The following is a 24,839-nucleotide window of genomic DNA, read 5'->3' as shown; positions in this document are numbered from 1 at the left end:
AGCTCCTCTATCAAGACAGTGTACTCTAATGCTGATATAATAAAAGATATAACCAAAAAAGAAAACTATAGGCTAATATCCCCAATGAACACACATAAAGTTGCTTAATATAACTCTCAAACAAAATACAGAGAAACATAAAAAAACATACCCACCATGACACTGTAGAGACGATTCAACATACACAAGTCAGTAAATGTAATAAAAAACCACATAAATGGACTTAAAGATCGAAATCACATGATCATCTCAACAGATGCAGAAGAAGCCTTTGACAACATGCAACATGACTTCCCATGTCCTGGAGAAAATAGAGTGATTAAAGGGAAAATATCACAACATAGTAAAAACTACATATGAGAAAGCCACAGCCAACATCATCCTAAATAGGGAAAAATGATAGAAACAGGTCTAGAGTCCCTGAACTGGGTTTCCTGACTGAGGACTCGTGTTCACAGTATGACAAGTTTCCATAAAGCTTCTGAAGGAGAGAAACAACCAACAGGCCTACCCAGCTATGATGCCAATGAACCACAACAATGACCAGCATAACATGAAAACTCTGAGGGTGCAATAATGGCGCCTATACTTTGGGAGTAATCAAGAGCTCTCAAATTGGACTTAAGATCCACTCAACAAGAGGGAAAACATGCCTACTACTGGAAATCTAGCCAGCTACCTAGATCTAGTGAAGTCACGGACCTTGGAGGGAAACCTACAACTGTCACTTTTCTAGCCCAGCATTCTAAATATTTACCCTTAAACATAGAGATAAGTATAGTTCCCATCCCTCCTCAAGGAAACCTCTTTGGAACAGATGGAGAAAACTACAGAAAATCACCAATCAAAATGCAGTTATGGACCCCAGTGCCAATGGATACATCTACAACACAATTCCTGCACCCAAGGCTTAGGGATCATTGTAGAAGAGGAGACAGAAAAATTGTACGGCCCAGAAGAACAGATGGTTTTCTCTAAAATTATGTCTCCTAGAAATGTCAGAAGCTACACACATAAAGTCTCACCAACATAACTGTCTCAAATGGAGCTCCACAAAGACAACAACAACAGGCATGCTAATGCGGACAAGGGTGAGACGGAGAGGGGAAGGCCACAGAGGATCAACTCTACACAAAAAACTACAGGCAACTAAGGAATGCTAAGAGTGGGAGAAATCCTCTTCCCCAGGGAAGAGTCCTCACAATCGATTATCTAATACCAAATAGTCAGCCCTGAGAACATGCATGAATAAGCAACATTATTCAGCCTGAGGAGGTTGTATTTATGTATCAGGAATAGACAGACGGACAGAAAGACAGAGCAACAATTAAAGAAAAAGATGACATAAACCTGAAAGAGAGAAAGTATGTACACAGGAGGTTTTGAAGGGAGGAAAAGGGAATGATAGGATTGTATTGTAATCTCAAAAAATTAGGAAATATTAAAAAGTATGTTCTATAAAATTGGAAAATCTAAAAGTAATTAATACCTGAAAGCACATAACTACCAAAGTTAAAGGCAACATGATTGTATCTATAACAATCAACAAGATAAAAGCAGTAATTTAAAATCTCTCGGCTAAGAAAAGCACAGGGTCAGAGAGTTCTGTGCAGAATTCTAGTAGGCCTTCATGAGGAACCAACCCTAGCAATACTCAAATTACTCCATAAAATAGAAATGGAGAGACTTCTGAATCTCTTTGTAGGATCTAGTATCACCCAGAATCCCAACCAGATAAAAACATGAAAAACCAAAGAGATCCAAAACAATCCTGAACAATAAAAACACTGTTCAAGATTTCACCACCTGATTTAAAGTATGGCTTATTGCTGCTTTGTTCACAGTAGCCAAATATAATGGATAAGGAAAGCATTGAACATACACAATGGAATATTGTCCAGCTGTGAAAAAAATGCAATTATGCAGTTTGCAGGTAGAGAAATGAAAGTTTTCATTTCACTAAGTGAAGTAACACAGACCCAGAGAGACAAACATTTCATATTTACTCTCGTATGTGGATCCTAGCATCAAATTTTTAGATTTTTATGTTTAACTTTAGCACTTATTGGAGCCAGGAAAACAGAAGAGGCCGTTGGTGACATAGAGAAAGAAAGATATTAAGGAGGTAGGAAGAGTAGAACACAGGTGATATGAAGATAAAAAAATGGGGAGGTTTAAGTGAAGAAAAGATGAGACAGTAGAGCAAACGAGTTGGGAGAGAAACAAGCAACACTAAATGTTTGAAAAACTCATATTTTTTGGAAACCTACTATTTTATAGCTTCATATATGTATGTACATGAGTCTAACTGGTGTTATCCTACGAAGGTTTTTCTCTAAGAAGCCATAGGTTAGCCAATGCAAAGCTCAATGCCAGGTGTGGGATACCTCCCTTCAAGGCAGGGAAATCCCAGGGATCCCCAGAACAATACAGGCTACTACCATTTCCCACAAGAATTTAATTTCTAAGACCCTATTGCTGAAAACACCACATACTTTGGTCACAAGACATGGAGAAGTAGGTTAGTGCTGAGGAGGATGATTCCTCCTTGCTGGCTCACTTTAAGAGTACCAGAAGGTGCTATGCAGTCTGATGGAGGGGAAAAGTCATCAACAATCTTACCTAGCTGTGAGCTACAATAGTGACTAGCATGGTAAGATATGCCAGAGTACAACAGTGGCATGAATGTCAAGAAGGTAACCAACAACTTTTTGACTGTTTTCAAATCTAGACCTAATGAGTGCCTGGTACAAGAGCACATGATTGGGGTTAACATACTATTATTATTTTGCTAAATGGACAGTTTTAAACTCCTCTATAAATTCATACCTCTGTACTCAGATTAGTTCATCTCTTGATCCTCATCAGGGAAGTTTCTTTGTTGATTAAATGGCAGTTAATAGAAAAACTCTCAAAGTTCAGAGAGGAAGTGTCTTTGGAATGCTTATCCAAAAATTAAACATCCATACCACACTCACTGTCCTCAAGTCTCATGGACCAGGGAGGAAGATGGAATTACTTACTATAAGAGTCAAAGGTTAGGGGTTGGAGAGATGGCTCAGTGGGTAAGAACCCTGTCTGCTCTTCCAAAGGACCTGAGTTCAATTCCCAGCACCCACATGGCAGCTCACACTGTCTGTAATGCAATTCCAAGGGATCTGACACCTTCACACTAATGTACATAAAATAAAATTAAATAAATTATTTTAAAAAAAGAGTCAAAGGTTGGGAAAGGCTGAAGCAAAACAGTGTCTTTTGGACCTGCGTGACATAACCATTGTACTCATGAATTTACAGAAGCTATAGTTGCCTGCACAAGATGTGTACAAGATCTAGCCAGTCAACATTCCAGCATGGTAGGGGCAGGGGTTCATTATCCCCTAACCGAGGAGCTATTAACAGTTGTTGTCTTCTGCAGAAGGGAAAGTTAGCTTTCTTTAAGAGTGTAGCTCCTAGAAAGCTGAATACATGCCAGTAGATGACTACAAACTCATGAGACATGAATATATGGGCAACACAAATTTGATTTGGTGGGTTATTAAATAAAAAAAGAGGAGTTGGGTGCGACCTTGGGATAAATCATGGGGAGTTATGGGGAAGAATGGAGGATGGATAGGATCAAAATACATCATATGCATTTATATAATTTTCAAATGATTAGTAAAATATTATATTTTTAAAAAAGAAAAAATCACTGACAAGAAGACATCTTGAAAATTTGATTATTAACCCGGGCTCTGGCTTCCCCTTGGACAGACAGTTCTCAACAGCTTCAAAGTAGATCTCTAATTATTTTCACTTTGAAGGACTTGAAAGACAGAAAAGCAGCAGAGAGGAGATTTGAGTTTCTCTGGGGCAGTTAAGAAGAAATAAGATGAAGACATGATTGTATTTTGTCAGTTTGCCATAACTGATTGAAGTGAGGAGCTACAGATACCCTGCTAAAATGCACATGCACACATGAAATCTTGAAGGTACAAGGGTCACCATGAACTTGTGTATGACCTCTGCTAAGGAAATCATATTACCAAAAGATAACAGGCAAGGTGTTTTTCCTACTGGCAATAAATCTTGGTAAAAATCCCTTGCCAAGTACTACAACCATGGGGGCCAATAGAACAACTCTGAGGTTGCAATGAATGCCAGTTCCTGTAAAACCAGGCGGCCTATTCTTTCTGAACTAAATGCTCACCATGCCTCAGCAGAGAAGTATTTTGCAGTCACTGTAGGACTTCTGCATGGCTACATGTCCTCTCAGCACCATGTCTGAAAACTATTACCACTGCCCAGGCCCGCCCAAAGAGCATGGCAGCCTCAGCACCACAGCTCTCCTGGGCAAATGGCTTCCATCTGTACAGCCAGGACCTACTCTTGCCCTGTTATGTGGAGTCTGAAATTTTTCTTTATCTTTTGATTTTGTTTTATTTTATTTAACATGATCTTACTGCGAAGGCTGACCTCAAACTCTAGGCCTTTAAGTATTTGAGGCCCAGTCTCCTAAGTACCTTGACTACAGGTATATGGTCTCAATTTCTTTAAATGTGAATCTGCTGCACAATAGGTGGACCCAGAGAACATGTTTCTGAGTAAAATAAGTCAGATACACAGAGAAAAAAGTTAAACAATCTCACTCACAATATGGACTCTAGAAAGGAGCCAAATATCTAGAAAATAAAGCAATGATACCAAGACGTGGAAGAGACACTGTGTCAAGAGACACAAAGTAGCAGACTATGGCAGAACAAGTTAAAGAGCTAAACCGTAACAGGAGCACTATGGTTAATAACAGCTGGAGAATCCCACCGAGGATTTCCACAGCAGGAGGGAACTGCAGCTGTCCTTGCCAATGGGAAAATGAGTAGCTAATGGATAAGCTAATTCATTCCACTATAGGAAGCACTTAACTGCATAAGGTGTTGTATACCCTAAATATACAGTGAGATGTGGATGATGCTCCCTGGGCCCATCTCTAATTAAAGACTGTTTCCTGAGGAGACAGTCTTACCCTGAAATTCTGGGAGAAAGTCAGCATGGACCGACAGCAAAGTAGAAAGGACTGCTGCAGTCTAGTCACAGTCGCAAAATGAGTCCTCACTGACACTCCTGTCAGCAGCTATGCTTGGGTCCCCAACACCAGCTGAGGTGCCTGGGTGCGGCCAGCCTATGCCTTCTCAACAAAAGAACATACCATCTCCATTTTCTGATGCTGTTCTATGGTTAGATGGCAGATGGGGAGTGTGTAGACAGGACATGGCATTCAAGGACGGCCCCAGGAATTCCTTGAACTCACTGTATACTAAGGAGATGAGCTACAATGGGGTAGATGCTTAGGAGTTAGGTGGTTTGAAAGTCATGTGGCTAAGGAACATGGTTTCAAGAGGGAAGGTGTGTGTTAATATGGAAAGTTCAGAAGGATGAGGAGTGAGGTAATGCCTCTGGGCTTAGGGAATGGAGGTGACAAGCACTGCCTGTGAGTGCTGAGGAGCCAGAAGCCTTCACAGTGCTGGGTGAGCGAGGCAGGTGGTGATCAGGATAGCCTGTGGAGATAACCCTGGACTAATCCCTGAGAAGGAAGATGGGTGAAGACAGAGGCCTATCAGTCAGCAAGAAGCCAAGTGTAAAAATAACCCCATCTTCACCTTCTTGGGTATCATTATTTTTATTGCTGTCCCTGTGAGGGACCTGTCCTGATAAGAAGGTAAATGGGAGCTTATCACAAGGCCAAAGGGAGCACATCTGTCCGTCCAGGGCTGTTCTGGGATTGATGACAGAGTTTGTTTGCAGATATAAGAGAGGAAACTCTAAGAGAGTACCCAGGGTGCCTTCTGTAGTGAGAGGGCAGAAGCCAAGATAAGATGAGTGAGCCTTCTAGCATCAGATGTGGTTAGCATACTCATTTCCCACAGCAGTCTGCTCAGCTGAGCCCGGCTGACACACTCTAAGCTTTGTCTAGTCCCTTAAAGAAAACTTTCATAAGCCTTTTCTTTCCCCCTTTCAGATCTAAAACAAGGCCTTTAACTCAGCAATCACAGAGTTACATACTGTTTTGTGGATTAAGAGGACATACTCTCCTTGAACCAAATGCTGTGTCTTGCCAATGGGGATGTTCACACTCAGCTTAATGATCCACTTTTCTAATGACCCAAAATGGCCATCAAACATACACCAGGAATACTGGTCTATCTACATCCATGAAAACTTCTCTAGAGCTAAGGCTGAGTGCATGTGTCAGGTGCCCAAGACCCATGCCTGTCCTGCCAGCAGCTAACAATGTCCTGGATTAGCATCGACTTCTCCAGACTTGAGTTTCCTGGAGGCACTCAGAATATGCCAAGTCTACCCAGGGGCAAGGCTTGGGGGTGGCATCAGTGGGCAGAGACTGCCTTGGCCAAGTGGTTGAGGAAGTTCAAAGTTCGGAACTGTGGCATAGAGCTTCATGTACACTTCGCTCGGCCCTCCAGGGTGGGTCTGTGCACCATGTGTAACTGAAGTGAGACCCCTGGGGAGGGGCTGAAGAGACAGGGCTTCCAGGTGATGTTTTGTCATACAAGGTCCTGAGAATATACTGTATTTCTGAGTAAAGGCCTGATCAAAAACAGTTGGCAGTTAATCCTCAGCTGGGTTATCACTGTGGCAACAGTCTCCCATTCTCAGGCCTCCTGCCCGAAGCTGAGAGACGCACCTCAGTGTCTCCAGCTCTAACTTTTTGCACTTGGCCTGAGCCACTACCATCTCAGAGCTCTATCTTATAGATGGTTGGTTGCCTGACTTCTCAGTCTCCATAATAGCCAGAGCCAATTTCCTTAATAAATGTCCTTCCATACATTTATATAAGCCATCTCTTTCAAGAAACCGGACACCCATGAAACCTCTCTTGAGCTTCCTCCCTGAAAACGTTCTCCTGCCCAGTCAAATGACTGAAAAATCAACAAAAGCCACAAGTGACAAGTACCAGGAGATGGCAAACAGAGTGCCACAGCACCACGGAGAGTGGCCTGAATCACAGCTGCAGGGCGCTGCTTTTTCTCAGTGGTAAAACTATGTTTAGAGGCAGGGGTTCAAAATAACATCCCCTCTTTATGGTCAATGAAGTAATGAGCTACTGTGTCTCATAAGAGGATGAACCCAAACCAGTAGGCAGCTGACTGAGGCACAACAAATGCCTGGCATTGCATTCTAGAGCTGATGCTAAGGACCATCATATCGCATAGGAGACAGTTGCCTTAGCAACATTTACTTTGGGGATGATTACATCCATTTAGCTTAATCAGAACTTTAGTTTTGCTACTATTTTTTTTTCAGAATCTATAAATAGTACCAGAAGTTTTCCATATACCACACAAGATTTGCTTAACCCCCAAATGCAACGACACTAGGTCAGGGCTTGGATCTGGTGCAATCTGACCCATTCCTATGTGCTCCTATCTGCTCTGGAATGAGGGTGCTGTCTCTGGCTGGAGCTGGCTCTCCTCAGTCTCTCTCACCACCTGGAGTATACCATTGATAAAGTGCACCTCAGGGGTCCTAGGCCTCTAGCCTCTGGAAGACGTGGGTTGCTGAGTCTCACAAAGTGGCAAGGTTGGTCATAGGTTACACATGTAATGCAGAGGTGAAGAATGGAAGATGTGCCCAGATGGGTCATGTCTGAAGCCCATGATGTCCCTAACTTGCTTTAGCTAGTTGGGTGCTGGGCTGAGGATATGACCACACTATTTTCGAGCCCTCTGAGAAGGAACATGATGGATAGGGTTTTCAGGTGGGTGCTCATGCAACAGGGCTAAGCTCACAACTAGAGCCTTCAAAAGCAATGGTCCACTCAAGCCATCCTTGAACTCTTGACCCAGAAAGCAGGAATTCCCCCCAGGCTGTACGCTTTACTTCTATTAACAGAAGCACATCTTAAAAAAACAAAATAATGACACTACTCTGCCCTCTCCAGGAGGAAGGCCCTTTTGAGTGCTGGATGGCAACCCTTAGATTCTCATCATTTCTGTTACTAATAATGATGAGGGACTCAGGTGTCTCCTTTCTGTTTCTCAGACTCAGTAAGTGTGCAGTGCCAGGCTGTCATCTGATGACTGAGAAGGTGCCCTAGGTCTCAGCAAGGAGATGGCTGCCGGAAAGTTCACAACACTTTTAGAGCCTCAACTTTGCTAATGCTGCGATCCTTTAATAGTCCCTCATGCTGTGGTGACCCACAACCATAAAAGTAGTTTTCTTGCTACTTCATAACTGTAACTTTGCTGTTATGAATTATAAATATCTGTGTTTTCCAGTGGTCTTAGGTGACCTCTGTGAAGTAGTTTGAGCCTCAAACTGCTCCTAGGGGTAAAGGAAAAAGTGTCAGTGCTGGGACCTGGGGCCACAGATGGGGCTCTGGCAGCAGCCAAAGGAGCTGGAAGGAGATGAGAAAAAATCTTGGGCAAGCACAGTATGGACAGAGGCAGTCCTGGGGCAGCTGGTGTGTGAGGATTACAGGGAGAGTGGAAAGGCAATTATTGCTACGAGCTCTGGCTCTTCCTGGAGATGGGTTCTGTCTTCTCAGAGAAGGGCTACTCAGGAACAAAGGTCAGGCTGGCTTCAGCAATGATCCTCTTGCTGCAATTGTCTGGTAAGCCTAGGCAAGAGTCAGCCACAGCCGGAGAACACAGTGTAGCTTTTTATTTAAGGCCTACTCAGTATTATTGCCTGCATTCCATGCATATAGGAAGGCAAGGCAGACATGAGTTTCTCAGTCAGCTAGCAGGAGTCTAAGCAGACACTTGCCTTCAAACCTCCTGTTGCTGTTCCATGTGTCAGGTTCCAGATGACGTGGCTGCCCATGAGACCCCGTGTACCTCATGAATTTAGACGCAGACTGATCATATCTCTTCATGAACATTAGGGGGCACACAGCGCCCCAAACTGTGCCCTCTGCTGAATCTCCGAAAAAGCCACAACCCAAGCCTTCTTCCCACAAACTAAGGCCAAATACCAGTTAGATATTCCAGATGGAAGGCAGTGGAATTTCTAGCTTTCCAGATGCCGTGACCTAACCTAGAGAGCACATGACAAATGTCAGGCTTTTGCTCTGTATCGTATCTCTCCAGAAGGGAACTGATACAGAAACAGCAAAGGTCTCTGGGAATACTCTGTTCGCATTTCTTTTCTTCAGCACAGATAACTTTGGAGCCAGGGCTCCAGGGCAGTAAACACTGTTGTGCACGCTGGGCACTAGGTAGTACACTCTTTCTTGTATGGGCATTTTGCTGTGCTATGTTTGTGTGTACCTGGACCTGTGCAGACCAGATGACAGCACTGGATTCTTTAGAAGTGGAGTTTCAGATGGTTGTGTTTCCATGAACATTCTTGCACTTTGGGGAATCTCTGTAAGACTCAGGGAAAATACTGCACTGTTGAAAATCACCAAGAACTTTGGATTTGGGGCTTAAAGACTGCATGGATAGTCACACAGTAAGGCATCTTATTTTAAGTAGCTATACAGAGAGGAAAGGTACAACAATGAAGTGTGTAAAAGCAGAAGCAATTAAAGGCAACTGTAGGTATAACAATAAGGCCTACAGACACAGGGATGCTGTATATGCATGGACCTACCATCATTGCTAATAAAGGCCTTGGATCTGCTGGACAGCCAATCCAATGTAAATGTTTGCTAGAATATTTGAGGAGAGCTGTGGACAGCAGTGTTGAAGCTAGAAAACATACCTCCAGCAAGACTGTGGAGAATGCCAGGAAAACCACTGGGCCTTTACCCGTGGAAGCCAAGGTCATGTAGATGATTCCAACAAATGTCTACCACATGTACATCCTGGTGTCCATGTTCCCTGCCTGGCCCTCCTCCGGCTCTCAAGTCCTTAGTACAAGGTGTGTCTGCAGTCAGGAACTCCACACTAAGCTAAACAAAGCTTGAGTTGTTTGTGGGACACCATGTGGGCTAGGACAGTGAAAAGTAAAGCCTAAAGCAGACCATCTATGTTCCACACATCAGCATGGGGCCCGACACCTTCCGGGACCTATGGGCTCTCTGATCATCTACAAAGTGGAGGTGAACATCACTTTCTAATGTCCACATTACTGGAAGATAAATCAAGTACTGAGGCAGAGGCCTTCAGCCTTTGCACACAGGACACCCCGAGTGGCCATCAGACAAAAGCATCTGGCCTACACATGGACCACACAGGCCTTGCAGCAACAAATGGAGGACATACATATGGGCAAATAATCTTGGACAAATACTCCAGGGTGGACAGGCAGCTCAGCAACTGTCCTAAGGTGGCACTTGGAAATACATGCTTCCTGGACACAGAAAGGACCCAGGAAACAATCAGGTCTCAGATTAGCCTTGGGTTGCCTCTGGTTACCTCTGCTGAGTGAGTCTCATTGGATGAGTTGCCCAGCTAAGAAAAATGGAAGGAGCTCAGAACACGGCCAGTGGTCAGTAGTGTGTCCTGGGGATCTGTGTGGGTGTTCAAGGAGATGCTGCCTCCCCATAAACTCTTCTCTTTGGGCTGGGAGACAGCACTTTTCAGATATCTCAGGAAAAAAAATGAGTAATGGGTCTAGGAGTCTGAGAAAGGATAGGGAAGGCTGCCTGGGTCCTACCCTTGAACGCACAGTGAGGTGATAGCAGCCAGGTGTGGGAGGAACCGTTCACTCAAAGTGGCCAGAGGAATCCTGATGTAACAAGGCAGATTAGAAGAAGCCTCCAGGAAGCAGGAAGTATTACATGCTTGGAGAAGAAACTCCCTCTGTCTCAGAAAGGGGCTTCCCCAGGCCAGGGCCCAGCATTCTGGTGAATCAAACAACAAGGGCACACAGATGTGTTAGTAGACTTACCTCCACATACAAGAGAGGGAAAATGCCAATCTTGTCTCCCAGCATGCCTTCTGCCCAATTATCATCGACTCTCCGGATCACAGTCAAAACTTCATCCTGAGGTTTCCGGAGCCCACCAAGTATGCAGACAGTGAAAAGGAAACAAGTGGGCAGTTAGAATACAGCCACTGAGTCAGAGAAAGAGTCTAAGGAGAGCAAGTCATAGAGTAAAGCTCTCACCTGTGTGTGTGTGTGGGGGGGGGGGAACAACCTTTCTAAAGCAATCTTTCTTCCATTTTAGCTACACTCTTACCTCTTCTACCCCCACATCTGCCCCCTGTGTCCCTGCATATGATCATAATTGCAAATATTATCCAGATGAAAAGCCTAAGAATTTACTGTATAGTCAGTGTTTTCAAATAAATGCTTTTAATATTTATTTAATGAAATAAAAATCACTTCAAGTAAGGACAAATTCAGCCACTCAATATAAAATTCCAGCAAAGAGTGTTTTAAATTTTGGTTCCATAAAAAAAAAATGAAGAGGAATAACAGTTCAACTATACTTAGAGCTCCAAGTCTATAAAGCTCTGAGGTTTTTACATCCCTTGGCACATCAACACAATCAAGTGTGTGCATGCAAAGTAGAAACAGATGGAAAGGGAGAGAAAGAGATGAAGATGGAGGGAGGTGGGTGTCTCAGGAGGGAGGTGGGTGTCTCAGGAGGAAGAGAGTATCTGAGGAAGAAGGTGGGTGGGTGTCTCAGGAGGAAGGGGGTCTGCGGAAGGAGGTGGGTGTCTCAAGGACTTAAGGCTAGGGCACAGGCTGCTGGCGAGGAAGCAGATGTTGAGGATACAGCCACAGGTGCCTGGAGCCCTAGGCAGAAAGGACAGAGGGTATGGCGAGATGCAGATGCTGAAAAGTGGTAAGTCAAACAGGCGAGAGATGATTGCACTCAGCTTCTACAAGGACAGGGGCTACCCTAGGAATGTCAGGGGAAGACTGCTGTTACACGAGAGTAGACTATCTGCACCCACCTCAACCAACACTCTCCTGGCTCCATCTTTCTTTTAGCAGCCCTGTTAAAGTCCCTACCTGCTGCAGTCCATGTCTGCCATACCCTGCCCTCCACCTAGGGGTGGGGCCTCTCTCCCAGAGGTCCTTTTCCCCCTTCCTGTCCTCTTTCTTTCCCTACCTGCCCCCCCTCCAGCAATGCTCCCCTTCTGCCTCCCTCACTGCTCTCAATAAACCTGCATTTATATAATATAGCTTTGTCTCTCCATCAGCTCATTCTGTTTTATTTAATCAATAAACCCCTCCACAAGCACATCTTGCCCAACTCTTTTTCCATCAAAACTTCAGATGGGTATTATAAAAAACAAAATGGTAACAATTGCTGGGTAGGATGTAGGGAAGGAGTCATGAGTCATGGCTGGTAGGAATATAAACCTTACTACAGCCACTATGAAAAATAATGTGAAGCTTCCTCCAAAAGCTAAAATAGAGCTACCACTCAGGCCAGCCACACCACCCCTAGACATGACCCAAAGAATTCTAAGTTGTCACAGAGATACTTGCACCCCACATTTTCTGCTACATGTTCATAACAGCCCAGCTATCCATCAGATGAATGGATGATAGGCAGAGACACGGGTTCTTGTATATGCAGAATCCAGACCTTAACTCACACACAAGCAGACAATGTGAGAGGAGGAGAGGAATGCAAGAGAGGAAAAAGAGTTTTGAGGGAGGGAGGGAGGAAAGAAGGGAGGAGGGAGGGGACAACAGGATGGTGAAATACCTGTCTTGGAAACAGAAAGGGAGACTATTTGAGAGAGGAAGGAGACAAAGAACGAGAGGAGGAAAGGCGGACTGGAGAAGCAGCGCTAAGGAAGAACAAAGAACACTGAAACATGTGCATGAGAAACCTACCTCTCTACAACAAAGTAAGGGATAAAGTGTTAGGAGACCCAAGGGTGCCGGTGCATGTTTGTCACCCTAGCACTAGAGCAGCTGAGGCAGGAAGATCCTGAGTTCAAGGCCAGCTTGGGATACATAGCGTATAAAGGGAAGCTTGTGTTAGATATTATCTCAAAAAATGAAAATAAGTAAAAACTATGTTATTTTCAGTAAACGAAAAAATCAAAATAGTACACTGTCATCTAATGCAGTCCAAAATTTAGAGCTAAAGAAAAAAGTACAATAAAAGGTTTAAACACCAGAAATAAAAAATATCATAACCTAGAAAATGGCAGTATCTAAAATTTGAATAAGAATTTGAGAAAGACTGCCAATCTGAAAACAGACTCATAAAACTCATTAGGTTTCCATATGCTTGCAATAATCAGAAAACAGGTTTAAATTGGCAAACTATTAAAAATTTTACATACTTGACAAATTACGTCCACAATATTTAAAGACATGTTAGAAAAAATCATATATCCACAAAGAAAATATAAATAACTATTTAAATTTGAGCTGGGGACAGTATCTCCAAGTAAGATAATGAAGATTTGGCTGAAGTTAAACCAAATCCTCTAATATTAAAAACAGATATAAAACAAAAAGTAAAAGAACTTGGAGACTCATTTGCAGAATATGAAAAGGTAAGGTAGCACATCTGTTCTATATGAGTTAAAGTGATGATGGGAACAAAATATGAAGACTTTAGAGGGAAAATAGAGCCAGGTCGAAAACCAGAGAACTCAGAGAAGAAGAACAATTTACCATCCCGCTCATTTGAAAATGTTAGACCTGCTTAGACAGGTATAATTTAATTTTTCTTTAGAACTTATTATTTTATTTTAAATCTTGGCTCCACATATGTCTGTACACCATGGGCATGCCTGATGTCCACAGAAGCCAAAAGAGGGTGACAGAGCCCCTGGAACTGTTGTTATAGATGGTTGTGAGCTATCATGTAGAAGCTGGGAATTGAAGCCGGGTCCTCTAGAGCAGCCAGTGCTCTTAACTGCTAAGCTATCTCTCCAAAAATATAATTTTACTTTTTTCTTTGTGATTTATTGATTTATTATTTTTGTGTGTGAGTGTTTGCGTATTCACATGTGTGTATGTCTACATATATGCATGTAGATGTGAAAAGACAACTTGCTTGAGTTGCCTCTCCTCTTCCACCACGTGAGTTCTGGGGATCAAATTCAGGCTGTCCTACTCATGGATGGTTACTTTACTCTTCTGGTCATGTGCCCAGCACCTTCCAGAACTGGAAGGATATCCAGTAGGGACAAATCTTCCAGGAGAGCAACAGCTTCATCTGTCCATGTTCTATGACTCCAGCACTAGAGTCTTACTGTCAAGTTCTGGGGATAACCAAGAGCATAAGCAGTAGCCTGCAATATTGGGGGGTGTGTGTGTCTATGATACCTCAGGAGCCAGAAACTCCTGAAGAACTGATCCATTTATGGCACCATGATTTTTATTTGTTAGTCTGCAGTGTCTAGTAGGGGCATTGTTGTCCATTATAGGATAACTCTTTTATCTACGTATATGGATATACTTTAGGCAGCTTCTATGGTAGTAGGTTTCCACAGGATGCTTTTAAAGGTCTTTGGGGTTGGTTACCTACCTCTTATTCTCTCCCTTACCCTGCCCACCCATCCCCACCCCACTTAACTCTTCCTGTTCTATTAATCCCTCTTTATCTGGATACTTATACTTATCTCTCCTCCCTTAAAAGCCCCTTTGCATGGCCCCTTATAATTTCCTGAATTCAATAGGGATTACAAAGGAAACACACATATATGAAGATTAAAAGCTAACATCCACAGTGAAAGAAAACATGTGATGTTTGTTTTACTGGGTCTAGTTTGCCTCCCCCATAATGACTGTTTCTAGCTCCATTCATTTACCTGTAATTTCATAATTTCGTTTTTCTTAGCAGATGAATGATTTTATTATCCATTCATCAGTTGATGGACATCTAGGCCCTTTCTACTTCCTTATCACTGTGAATACAATAGCAACAAACATGGATGAGCAGGTCTCTCTATAGTGGGATATAAAGTCTGTTAGGCATATGTCCCAAAATAGTATAGCTACACTATACACTAGACCTAGTTCTAGCTTTTTCTAGCCCCCTTGACATCTTGGTCCAACTAATGGGAAGGAGAGGGCTGAGAAGTGCACAAATATCACAGCCAGACTTTCGGGCTCCTGAAGACTCAGTCCAAGTCCCAGAATTCTAGAATGCATGCCACGGCCTGCCTCTTCACTTCACCACCGGTTAGGCTATTTACAGTCATTCTTTTTCTGTAGCCCAATATGTCTATCTATTGTGAGAAAATGTCAAGGCATACTAAAAGACAACTAAAATCAAAACAAAAATCAAACACCACTTGAAAGTCAGCACCAGACCAAGATCCAGAGATGAACAGACTGGCGATTCACAATTGTTATTAAGATGCTGTAAGTCTCAGAAAAAGCAGACAGCATGTGAGAACAGATGGGCAGTGTAAACACAGTAGGAGCCATAAAAGTAAGAACTAGAAAAGACATGCTAGCTCTTGAAGTTGAAGTGACAGGAATGAATGCCTCTGATAGGCTCGTAAAGGGATATGGGTAAGAATTTCTAAGCTTGGGTAGACTTCCCATAAAAAACTCCGAAACAAGAGAACAAAGAACAAGCTGAAGAAAAAGAAAACTACCACATCCAAGAACTTTGGAACAACTGATATATAGACAAGGAGATGACCAGCCAGAAGATATTTGAAATATTAATAAGAGTTTTTCAACAGTGTCAGATACAAACCGAAGCAGCATACTTGCCATAAAACTGTACACCAGCACACAATGTCAAACTATTGAAAACAGAAGATAAAGACTCCAGAAAACTGAGGGTGTTTTTTCAAAAGCATGTAAGAAATATGAGAGCAGAATAAATGACACACAGAGAGAATTACAAACTGGTATCCCTGGTAAACAGAAATGCAAAAATTCTCAATAAAATATTTACAAACTGAATTCACTATCACAACAAAAAGATCATTGATCAGGACCAAGTTGGCTATATTTCAGTGATGCAGGGGTGGATCAAGATATACTAATCAACAAATATAATTAATCACATAAATGGAATAAAAGACAGAAATCACAGAATCATCTCAACAGATACAGAAAAGGTTTTTGAAAAATAATCCAACGTTCTTTCAAGACAAAAAGTCACAGAGAGGCTAGGAATGGAAAGAGCATACTGCAACATAATAGAAGATTATCTAACAAACATTAGGTAGCATCATATTTAAACAGAGAAAACATCAAAGCATTCCCACTAAGATCAGGAGCCAGCCAAGAGTATCACCTCTCTTAATTTCTCTTTAATAGAGTGCTTGGATTCTTAGTTAGAGCAATGAGAGGAAAAACTGAGGGAAGTAAGCAGAGAAGAAATCAAAGTATCCATTTTGCAGAGGATATGATTCTATGTAAAACATACTCTAAAGACACCAGCAAAACCATCTCAGAGTTGATAAAAGCTATCAGCAAAGTACGAGGATATAAAATTAGCACCAGCAGCTACCCTATACACAAGTAACAAGCATACTGAGAAAAATGAAGCAAACAGTCCATTCACACCCCCCCCACACATGCACTAACGTGCATCCACACACTCAGAAGAAATCTAACCAAGCAAGTGAAAGCCCACCACCATTAAACACTGAAGAAAGAACTGAGTAAGATGAAAGATGGATAGACCATCTTTGCTCATGGTCAGGGTCTTGTGAAAATGCCATCCTACCAAAAGAAATCTAAAAATTTGTGCAACCCCACTCAAAATTCCAAAGCCATACTTCACTAAGATAGAAGAACTACAGATGAATATTAAGAGTCATAAAGGACCAAGGGCAGCCAAAACAAAAGGGTAGTGTAGAAGGCATTAACACACCTGATCTAAAATTATACCATAGAGCCATGGCAATGAAAACCATGTCGTACTGGCACAAAGAGAATATACATAAATAAATGGAACAGAACCGAGGACTCAGATATAAACTCACACAACTACAGTTATCTGGTTTTTGACGAAGATGCCAAAATAATACATTGGAGGAAAGGGAGCATGTTTAACAAATGGTGCTGAGAAAACTGGATTTCAACATGTCAAAAAATGAAACTAGATATTTATTTATCACTGCATAAAAATCAACTCCAAATGAATCAATATAACACACACACACACACACACACACACACACACACACACCTGCATGTGTGTACACACTAAAATACTCAGAATAAATCTAACCAAGGAAGTGAAAGCCCTCCATCATTAAACACTAAAAAAGAAAAAAAATGAGAAAGACATCATAAAATGGATAGACAAATCTAAAATTAATACAACCCCACTCAAATTTCCAAAGCCACAGTGTGCAGCAGTCAATGCAGAGACTCATGATTGGTCAAAGGGCAGTGAATAAATAACTGTGGGTTCTCATCTGCTGGCTACTCTTATGTCAACTTGACACGTGCTAGAGTTATCAGAAAAGAGAGAACTGAACTGAGAAAATGGCTCCATAGAATCCAGCTGTAAGGACTTTTCTTAATTAGTGATTGGGAGAGGGCCCAGCCTGTTGTGGATGGTGCCAGCCCTGGGCTGGTGGTCCTGGGTTCTGTAAGAAAGTAGGCTGCACAAGCCTTGGGGAGTAAGGCCAGTTGCATCATCCCTCCATGGTCTCAACATCAGCTCCTGCCTCTAGGTTCCTGCCCTGTTTGAGTTTCTGTCCTGACTTCCTTCTATGATGAACACTTGGATGGAAATGGAAGCCAACTAAACCCTTTCTTCCGTTATGACATTTCATTACAGAGAATGAAGCCCTAAGACACAGCCCTATGTGGAACATCTGCATGAGCACTTAACAACCCCCGACACACACCACCTCCACCAAGCTTAGGGAATACTGCAGAAGATGACACAGAAAAAATGCAAAGTCAGAGGAGAGGAAAGCAGTGGAATCTTTCCTCTAGGTCATGATGTGGCTTTTGCTCTCATCAACTCCCAACAGCTGTGGCTACCTGTGAAAAATTAATCCAGCCAAAACTCCAACATGCAGTAACTAGTGAGGTTCCAACTCTAAATGAGGAGCTATGGATAGCTGCTAAGGGAGGGAAAAATCATTCTTCTTGGGGGTATAGCCACTGGCATGTGGCTCTAGCTCAGTGGATGGCCTCACATCTCTGTGCAGTGAGCAGCACTAATAGGACTTAGTGGATTTTTAAAAAGAAAATGAAGATACAAAGTTCAGAAGGGGTTCCATTGCAGGAATTCAAAAGGAGGAAATGGGGAGTGGGTATGATTATATTTCTCTGTATACATGAAATTCTCCAAGACTATATTTTAATTTAAAAATACTGGTGATATTAAACTATGGAAAGACATAAATGCACATTTTTAAGTGAAAGAAGGCAATAAAAAAGGGAAACACGTAGCATCATAACTACACGATAAATCAAAGAGAGAACTATGGAGACGATGAAAGTTCTATGGCTGCAAAGGAAGGGAGAAGGATAAGAACACGCTCATACAGATTCCAAGGCAGTGGAAACACTCTGTGTGACAGAGTGTATGTATTGCATTTGTCCAAAACTGTACAACACCAAGAATAAATTCCCATATAAACAATGGCCACTGGCTCAGCAATGGTAAAAATGTAGCACCCAACGGCTTTACTGATAGTAGAGTAGGCTGGGGCGAGAGGCAATGTGGAACACAGGAAATCTCTGTATTTTTGCCCTTTTGCTATGAATCTTGAAACTGTGCTAAACTTAACTCTACCTTTAAAAGAATAACTCACAGAAACACTGAACAATGAAAACTAACAAATGACAGCACCCTACAAGAAATTGATGTGTATCTCATGAATCAAATACTGAAAACAATTTGAACACAATAACTAAATTCCACTTGATTCTACTTATCTGAACTCAAGAGCAGATGGGAGAGGAAGGGAGGGTGATGGTGAGTGGAGGCAGCCAGCTTGGGTAGCATGCCATGTTCTGATGAGGGAGTGATTATAAAGATATGCAGTGTCATTAGGCTGCATGATTCTTATCAGCGGGTGTTTTGGGTATGTTCTCACATGAACTAGAAGATAAAGTTTTTGTGTTCTCCCCTGGAGAAAAGGCAACAGTCCACCCTGCTTGGACAAGTTACAGAACACCTTGAATATGGCGTGTAGTCTGAACATTTTCTCAAAGGGACATGCCATACGGGATAAGGCACCAATCACATCAACAGTTTAAAATTAAGTTAAGTGGGAGTCCTGACTGAGAAATAAGTGCACCAGGAAGCTGTGATTCTGCTTTCCACTTTGGACATCACTGTCCACTGAGGATTCAGTTTGGTTAGTCATCCTAGTTTAGCAGCCCCTGATGTAGATGAGCAAACTACGACAAGCAGGCACCACAGACACCACTGATGGGCAGATAAGGTAGACATGTTTCTGAATTAATATGATAGTATCCAATGATTTTATGAATGAAAATTGTTTCGATAACATCATTACACTTTCTGATGCAAAACTCTATTTCATCTATAGGTTTCATGTCAAGTACTCATTATTTACTATAGGCCTGCAGACTTCATCCATATGCTGTTCTCCCTATTCTCTATTCTCCGATATTTCTGAATTTGGAAAATATACCAAATGCCTATTGGCATACAGCCCTGGCTCTTTTTGGAACTCAGATGGTCTCTGGTGGGCCTACATAATCGTAAGTTGGAACTGTGACTATGAAGTGACTGCTTAAGAGCTATATAAGCCTTTCTTCTCAAGGCTTGGGGGTTACTACAACTGAATTCAAGCGACATGTCAGTGCCACCTCCTATAAGGATCTTTAAATAAAAAATCTAAATAATTTATCTGCTGTCTCTAACATTAATGCATTCATTTAACCTCTTCTACCCAAGGAAAAAGGAAGCTACAAGCATGGCAGCCTCTGTCAAGACCGCTTGCTTCACATGGAATCCTTGTCCCTTCTCAGGTTATCAGGGCACACTGCCTTTGGACACTATTTTACAGGCAGAGCCTGGAAGGGGGCACAGAAGGGTCCCTCCAGCAGTGCTGGAGAAAGCAGAATTCAAGCACCTCATATTTTAGTCTCTTAAATGAATCACGTGGCAACAGCATATATGGAGCCCCTTGGGGAAGTATCTATAGTCATAAAGTCCCAGTCCCCCATTACTGTAGTTAAGGGGTGTCTAAAGAAGTGGCAGCAAATCAGAGCACCTTCAGCTTCCCAGGATGACCCCAACTGCAGCCAGACTGCAGCCTGCCCAGCCACAGCCAGCCAGCTGTAGACCTTGCCCAAACTACTCTGTCAGGAAAGAGGGGAAATTAAAAATGCAGAAGCCAAGAAGCTCTCCGGCCTTTTGCTGTAGAAATGACACAGAACTGTGCCTCTGGTCATTGCTGTGTTTGCACAAAAGCTTTTAATGGCGTCACTGGCTGTCACTGACCCCACAGAGCAGGCTGGCTGCCTCCAGCTCTGACTAGACAGACATCTTAGATCATCTGCCCCAACTTGGATGCTACCAGGGGCCAGGAAGAGGGGGAAGGGAGAGAGGGAGAGAGAGAGAGAGAGAGAGAGAGAGAGAGAGAGAGAGAGAGAGAGAAAGAAAGAGAGAGGGAGGGAGAGAGAGAAGGAGAGAGAGGGGGGAAGAGAGAGAGAGGCAGGGACAGACTTCTCACTGCCCCAGAACAGCTTCTTCAATACACCTCACAACTGATATATCTGGAAAGTAATGCTAAATGCTAAAGAGACCCCATTAGAAGAAATGAAAACTATCAACAGCCAAACGTGCTCTCTCCAGGCTGCAGAGTGCTTGGGGCTTCACTATCACATATGCTTCCATATCCCTCCTTTCTGTGTGCCCTTCACTGTTGTTGCATGCTGGCAATGGGAAGAAAGCACCCTGACCAAGCCTCAGGGAGAAGACAGGACTGTATTATAAACACCCACATCTAAGGAGATATAATAAACAGATGGAGTCTTGATATGGGAGTGAGGCACATGAGTGAGGAAGCCCTTGAGTGGTATCTAAAGTGGAAGGGGAGGACTAAGTTGCAAATAGCTGAGGAAATGCACAGAGCTGGGGGAATGATAGATGCACAGGCCAGGGAACTGGGCCTGCTGGAGACAGAAATAGCCAGATATAAGGTAAGCTAGGGCCAGGAGTGGAATGAGGGCTGAGAAAGCATATTGCCGGGTCAGATAGGACCTTGGAGATAGATTCCTGATACTGACTAGAGGAGAAATGAGAAGCCACTGGTGGGTTCTAAGCAGAGCACTGGTAACATGGACCACATCCATCCACGGTGATGTGAATGTCTGCTGTGAACTCTATTCATCACATGCCTTTGCTAATGTATTCTTGATATCAACTGTATTTTACAGTTTAAAATTTCCCCAAGTTGGGTACCTGCAACAAGCCGTGTCAGGGCCAGCACGCAAGGATGTCTGAGGGAAAAGGGCTCCTGTTGTCTAGTCATCTCATTGGTTTATAAAACTTCAAATGAGACGATGCCAGTATGCAAATGCAAACCAGAACCATCACGTTTTTTATGCAGTTTTGATTCTTTTGTTTCTTTGAACTTCACTTAAGATCAAAAGAAGTGGTGGGCAAGGCAAGGACATTGTAAGCACAGGCCAGAGCTAATGCTCTTTTCTGGAGCCCTTGTATTTAAAACCACTGGGGGGGGGTGTCAGGGCAGAGGAATCTAGAAGGAGGTCAGGAAGAGAGCTGAGCCCCATTGTGAGGGTTCCTGGTAACTTTTCCAAGTAAAGCAGGTAAGAAGGGAGCCCATTCCATTCATCATATGCCTTTGCTAATGTATTCCTGGTATCAACTATATTTTACAGTATAAAAAGCCTCCCCCCATTAGGTCAATGTTCCCAAGCCAGTATATGACAATAATAAATGTGGTTTGATTCTCTTGTCCTACACTTGGGCCCAAACAATATGCAGTCAGTCCTTGGATAGGAAGAAAAATGTCTGGGAACCTCAGGTTTTAAGAAATGATCATTTAAGACAGTACATGACCTTAAGCAGGTCAGATGAAGAGGTTACAGAGATGCCAGCAGAACAAAAGTCTGAGTAGGTCAGGACATACTGTGTTAGCATTTATTAAGGACTTTTTGCTAACTCAGAGCATCCCCTGGGCCCTGGAGCATTGTGAGCAGGCAAGGGCTGAAGCTATGAGTTAAGGATCTAATGGGACAACAGTGATTCTCAACCTTCCTAATGACACAACCCTTTAATATACTTCCTCATGCTCTGCTAATCCCCAACCATAAAGTTAATTTCATTGCCACTTCATAACCGTAATTTTGCTACTGTTATGCGCCATAATGTAAATATCCATGTTTTCCAAAAGTCTTGAGAGACCCCTGTGAAAGGGTTATTCAACCCCAAATGGGCCGCAACCCACAAGTTGAGAACCACTGCTACAGAGAGTGAGAGACCTCTGGGTGTGACCGCCAAAGCACTGTGACACCCATTATATCTAGGGTATCTGTTTTACTAGCACTCACCCCAGTCCTCTAAAGAGCAAAGTTGTCCCATTCTGTATGCACCTCTCCCTTCTCACCCTTTTTACACTCATGTTCGCAGAAAGATTTACACAATGCCTAGAGCTCCAAGAGATACACATAGCCACGTCCCAACAGCTCCTGCTACCTCACCCCTCAGTTAACTTAATGGTGCTTATGTCTCAGTGTCCCTGGCTCATGCAAGCTGGGTTAGCCACCACAGACCATAATATCATTTAGATGTCTTCCACTCTAGCATTTTCGAGGTCAGAGAGATCTACACAAACCAGGGGTGGTGCTGACTTCCTCTATCAGTTACTTTTATCATCTCTGTGACCAAATGCCTAAGAAGAAGCAACTTAAAGAGGATTTATTTGTCTCACTGTTAGAAAGCACAGCTACCATGGCAAGGAAAGTATGATGGTGGGAGTATTTGGTGGATATGGAAGCAGAGAGAAACCAGAAGTGGGTGTCTGAGATATAACTTCCTAGCAAATGCCCTCATCACCAACAACCCATTTCAACCCTCCATTTGAGCCTCACATGGCTGACATCTCCTCCAGATGGCATCACCACTTGGGACCAAGGATTCAAACATAAGATTGCAGAGGGCATTTTACACCCAAACTAAAACACTTCCATTTAAAACAAACCATTGTAGTTGTATTTTAAAAGTAACAAAGCTGTTGGACCAAAGCCTCATTTTCACCTGCAAAATTGGCTTTTGAATAGGTAGGATTAAAACAGCATTAAGTCATTCTAAAACCCAACTGTTATAAGAAGAGAATGTATGGTTATTCTTTGTAGTATGACATTAGAAAGCATATTTTATCAGTCCCCAGTAGCTTCATTCCCCAAAGCCAGGCATATGCAAATACAAAGACTAAAGGCAAGAAAGAAGCATGTCAAACCTGCCAGCTGTCTGGTGCTTCATGGGGTCATCTCCTGTGTCTTCTTAGTCCACAGTAAGGCTGGGCTTTTGGAGAGGGAGCTTGGGCGGATAGAAACCTAACACCTAACTGGATGTCGCCTTTGGAGTAACACTAACTTGCTGGTTCCTAGAAGCTCACTTTAGGTCTGATGGTCAGTCCCTACTCTGTGCGGTTGTAGCTCAGTGGCACTCCGGATATTGTCCAAGTCCTGCCAGGGAACATGGAACCAAGCAGAGAGCTTCAAGAAGATGCCCATGTCCTCTGGCACCCAGGTATGGAGTAGGTGAGAAGTGCACACAAAATACTAGCAACTTTGCTCCTTGGAGGATGGGTTGGGGGCTGGAATGGCTAATGACAAGCTGACATGGATATGATATGGTAGGTGACATGAGTGTCACAGAGCTTTGGGAGTCATACCCAGAGGCCTCCCAATCTCTCTAAGAACTCAAGATTTCAAGAAAAGAATGCCCTTGTGTAAAGATGGCATGATATGACACTTCCATCTGGAAGCTATGGAAACAGCTGCTACCCTCAGTGACAGGAGAGCCCTGGACCCTTCACAGCTGGTCTAGGTCTCCTAGGGATCCTCAAATACCAAACCTCCATCAGGGAAACACTGACACAGAGCCACACATCCCAAATATGCCAGCCCAGAATGAATCAAGCTGAGCTCTATTTTCCCCTCGAGGACTAATGTACAATTCCTTTGGAAAAACGGAATATTCAGTTGTATCATCGAAAACACTAGAGTCTTCACATCTTGTCTCATCTTCCTCCTCCTGAATAAGCTAACAGTGCAGCTTCCGTTGGGGCAGTCTTTTGTTACATTAATTCTCTAGACCTATTGTGTGCCTGTCTCCCAAGTCTAGATTCCAGGAGGGACTAGTGAGTCTCTGTCCCCGTGCACAGTATGGTGCCCAGCATGGTGTCCAAGATATTTTTGTGAAATTAATTAACACCCAATTATCCTCTTGTCCAGTGCACTCTGGTCTTTACAGGCAGTGAGCATTATAGGCAGAGGCACCCAGAATAGAAATGGAAGGCAAAGGAGGCTTAGATCCTACAATAGAAACTGGCTTGCCAGGAAACATCCAGGGCTTTATACTCTGCTCAGTGAATTATGCTGAGGATCTCCCTCCTGTGCACACAAGGAGAGCCTTGGACTCTACTGATTCTGTGGTTGGAGCCTAAAGAGCTAATGGTTGTTTGGAACCTGTTTTTTTTTTTTTTAAGTTCTATTTATTTATTTATTTATTTATTTATTTATTTATTTATTTATTATTAATTGCACTTTATTCATTTTGTATCCCCCAATAAGCCCCTCCCTCCTCCCCTCCCTATCCCACCCTCCCTCCCCTTTCTGCATGCATGCCACTCCCCAAGTCCACTGAGAGGGGAGGGTCTCCTCTTCTTTCTGATCTTAGTCTATCAGTTCTCATCAAAAGTGGCTGCATTGTCCTCTACTGTGGCCTGGTAAGGCTGCTCCCCCCTCAGGGGGAAGTGATCAACGAGCAGGCCAATCAGATTATGTCAGAGGCAGTCCCTCTTCCC

The 24,839-nt window shown here is 43.0% G+C and overlaps 1 protein-coding gene across 1 annotated transcript in view; it reads right to left on the bottom strand.

The window, feature by feature from the left end:
- Positions 1 to 24,839, bottom strand: part of Sh3rf3 (SH3 domain containing ring finger 3) — a 314,216-nt gene that overhangs the window by 107,255 nt on the left and 182,122 nt on the right. Inside the window, exon 3 of the mRNA XM_055614838.1 lies at positions 10,837 to 10,932. Coding sequence (XP_055470813.1) covers positions 10,837 to 10,932 — 96 coding nt within the window. The remainder of the gene's footprint in view (positions 1 to 10,836; positions 10,933 to 24,839) is intronic.

Source organism: Psammomys obesus, unplaced genomic scaffold, assembly GCF_907164565.1.
Source record: "Psammomys obesus unplaced genomic scaffold, mPsaObe1.curated_primary_1811, whole genome shotgun sequence".
NCBI classification, from domain to species: domain Eukaryota; kingdom Metazoa; phylum Chordata; class Mammalia; order Rodentia; family Muridae; genus Psammomys; species Psammomys obesus.
This window is presented reverse-complemented; position numbering and strand designations above follow the sequence as displayed.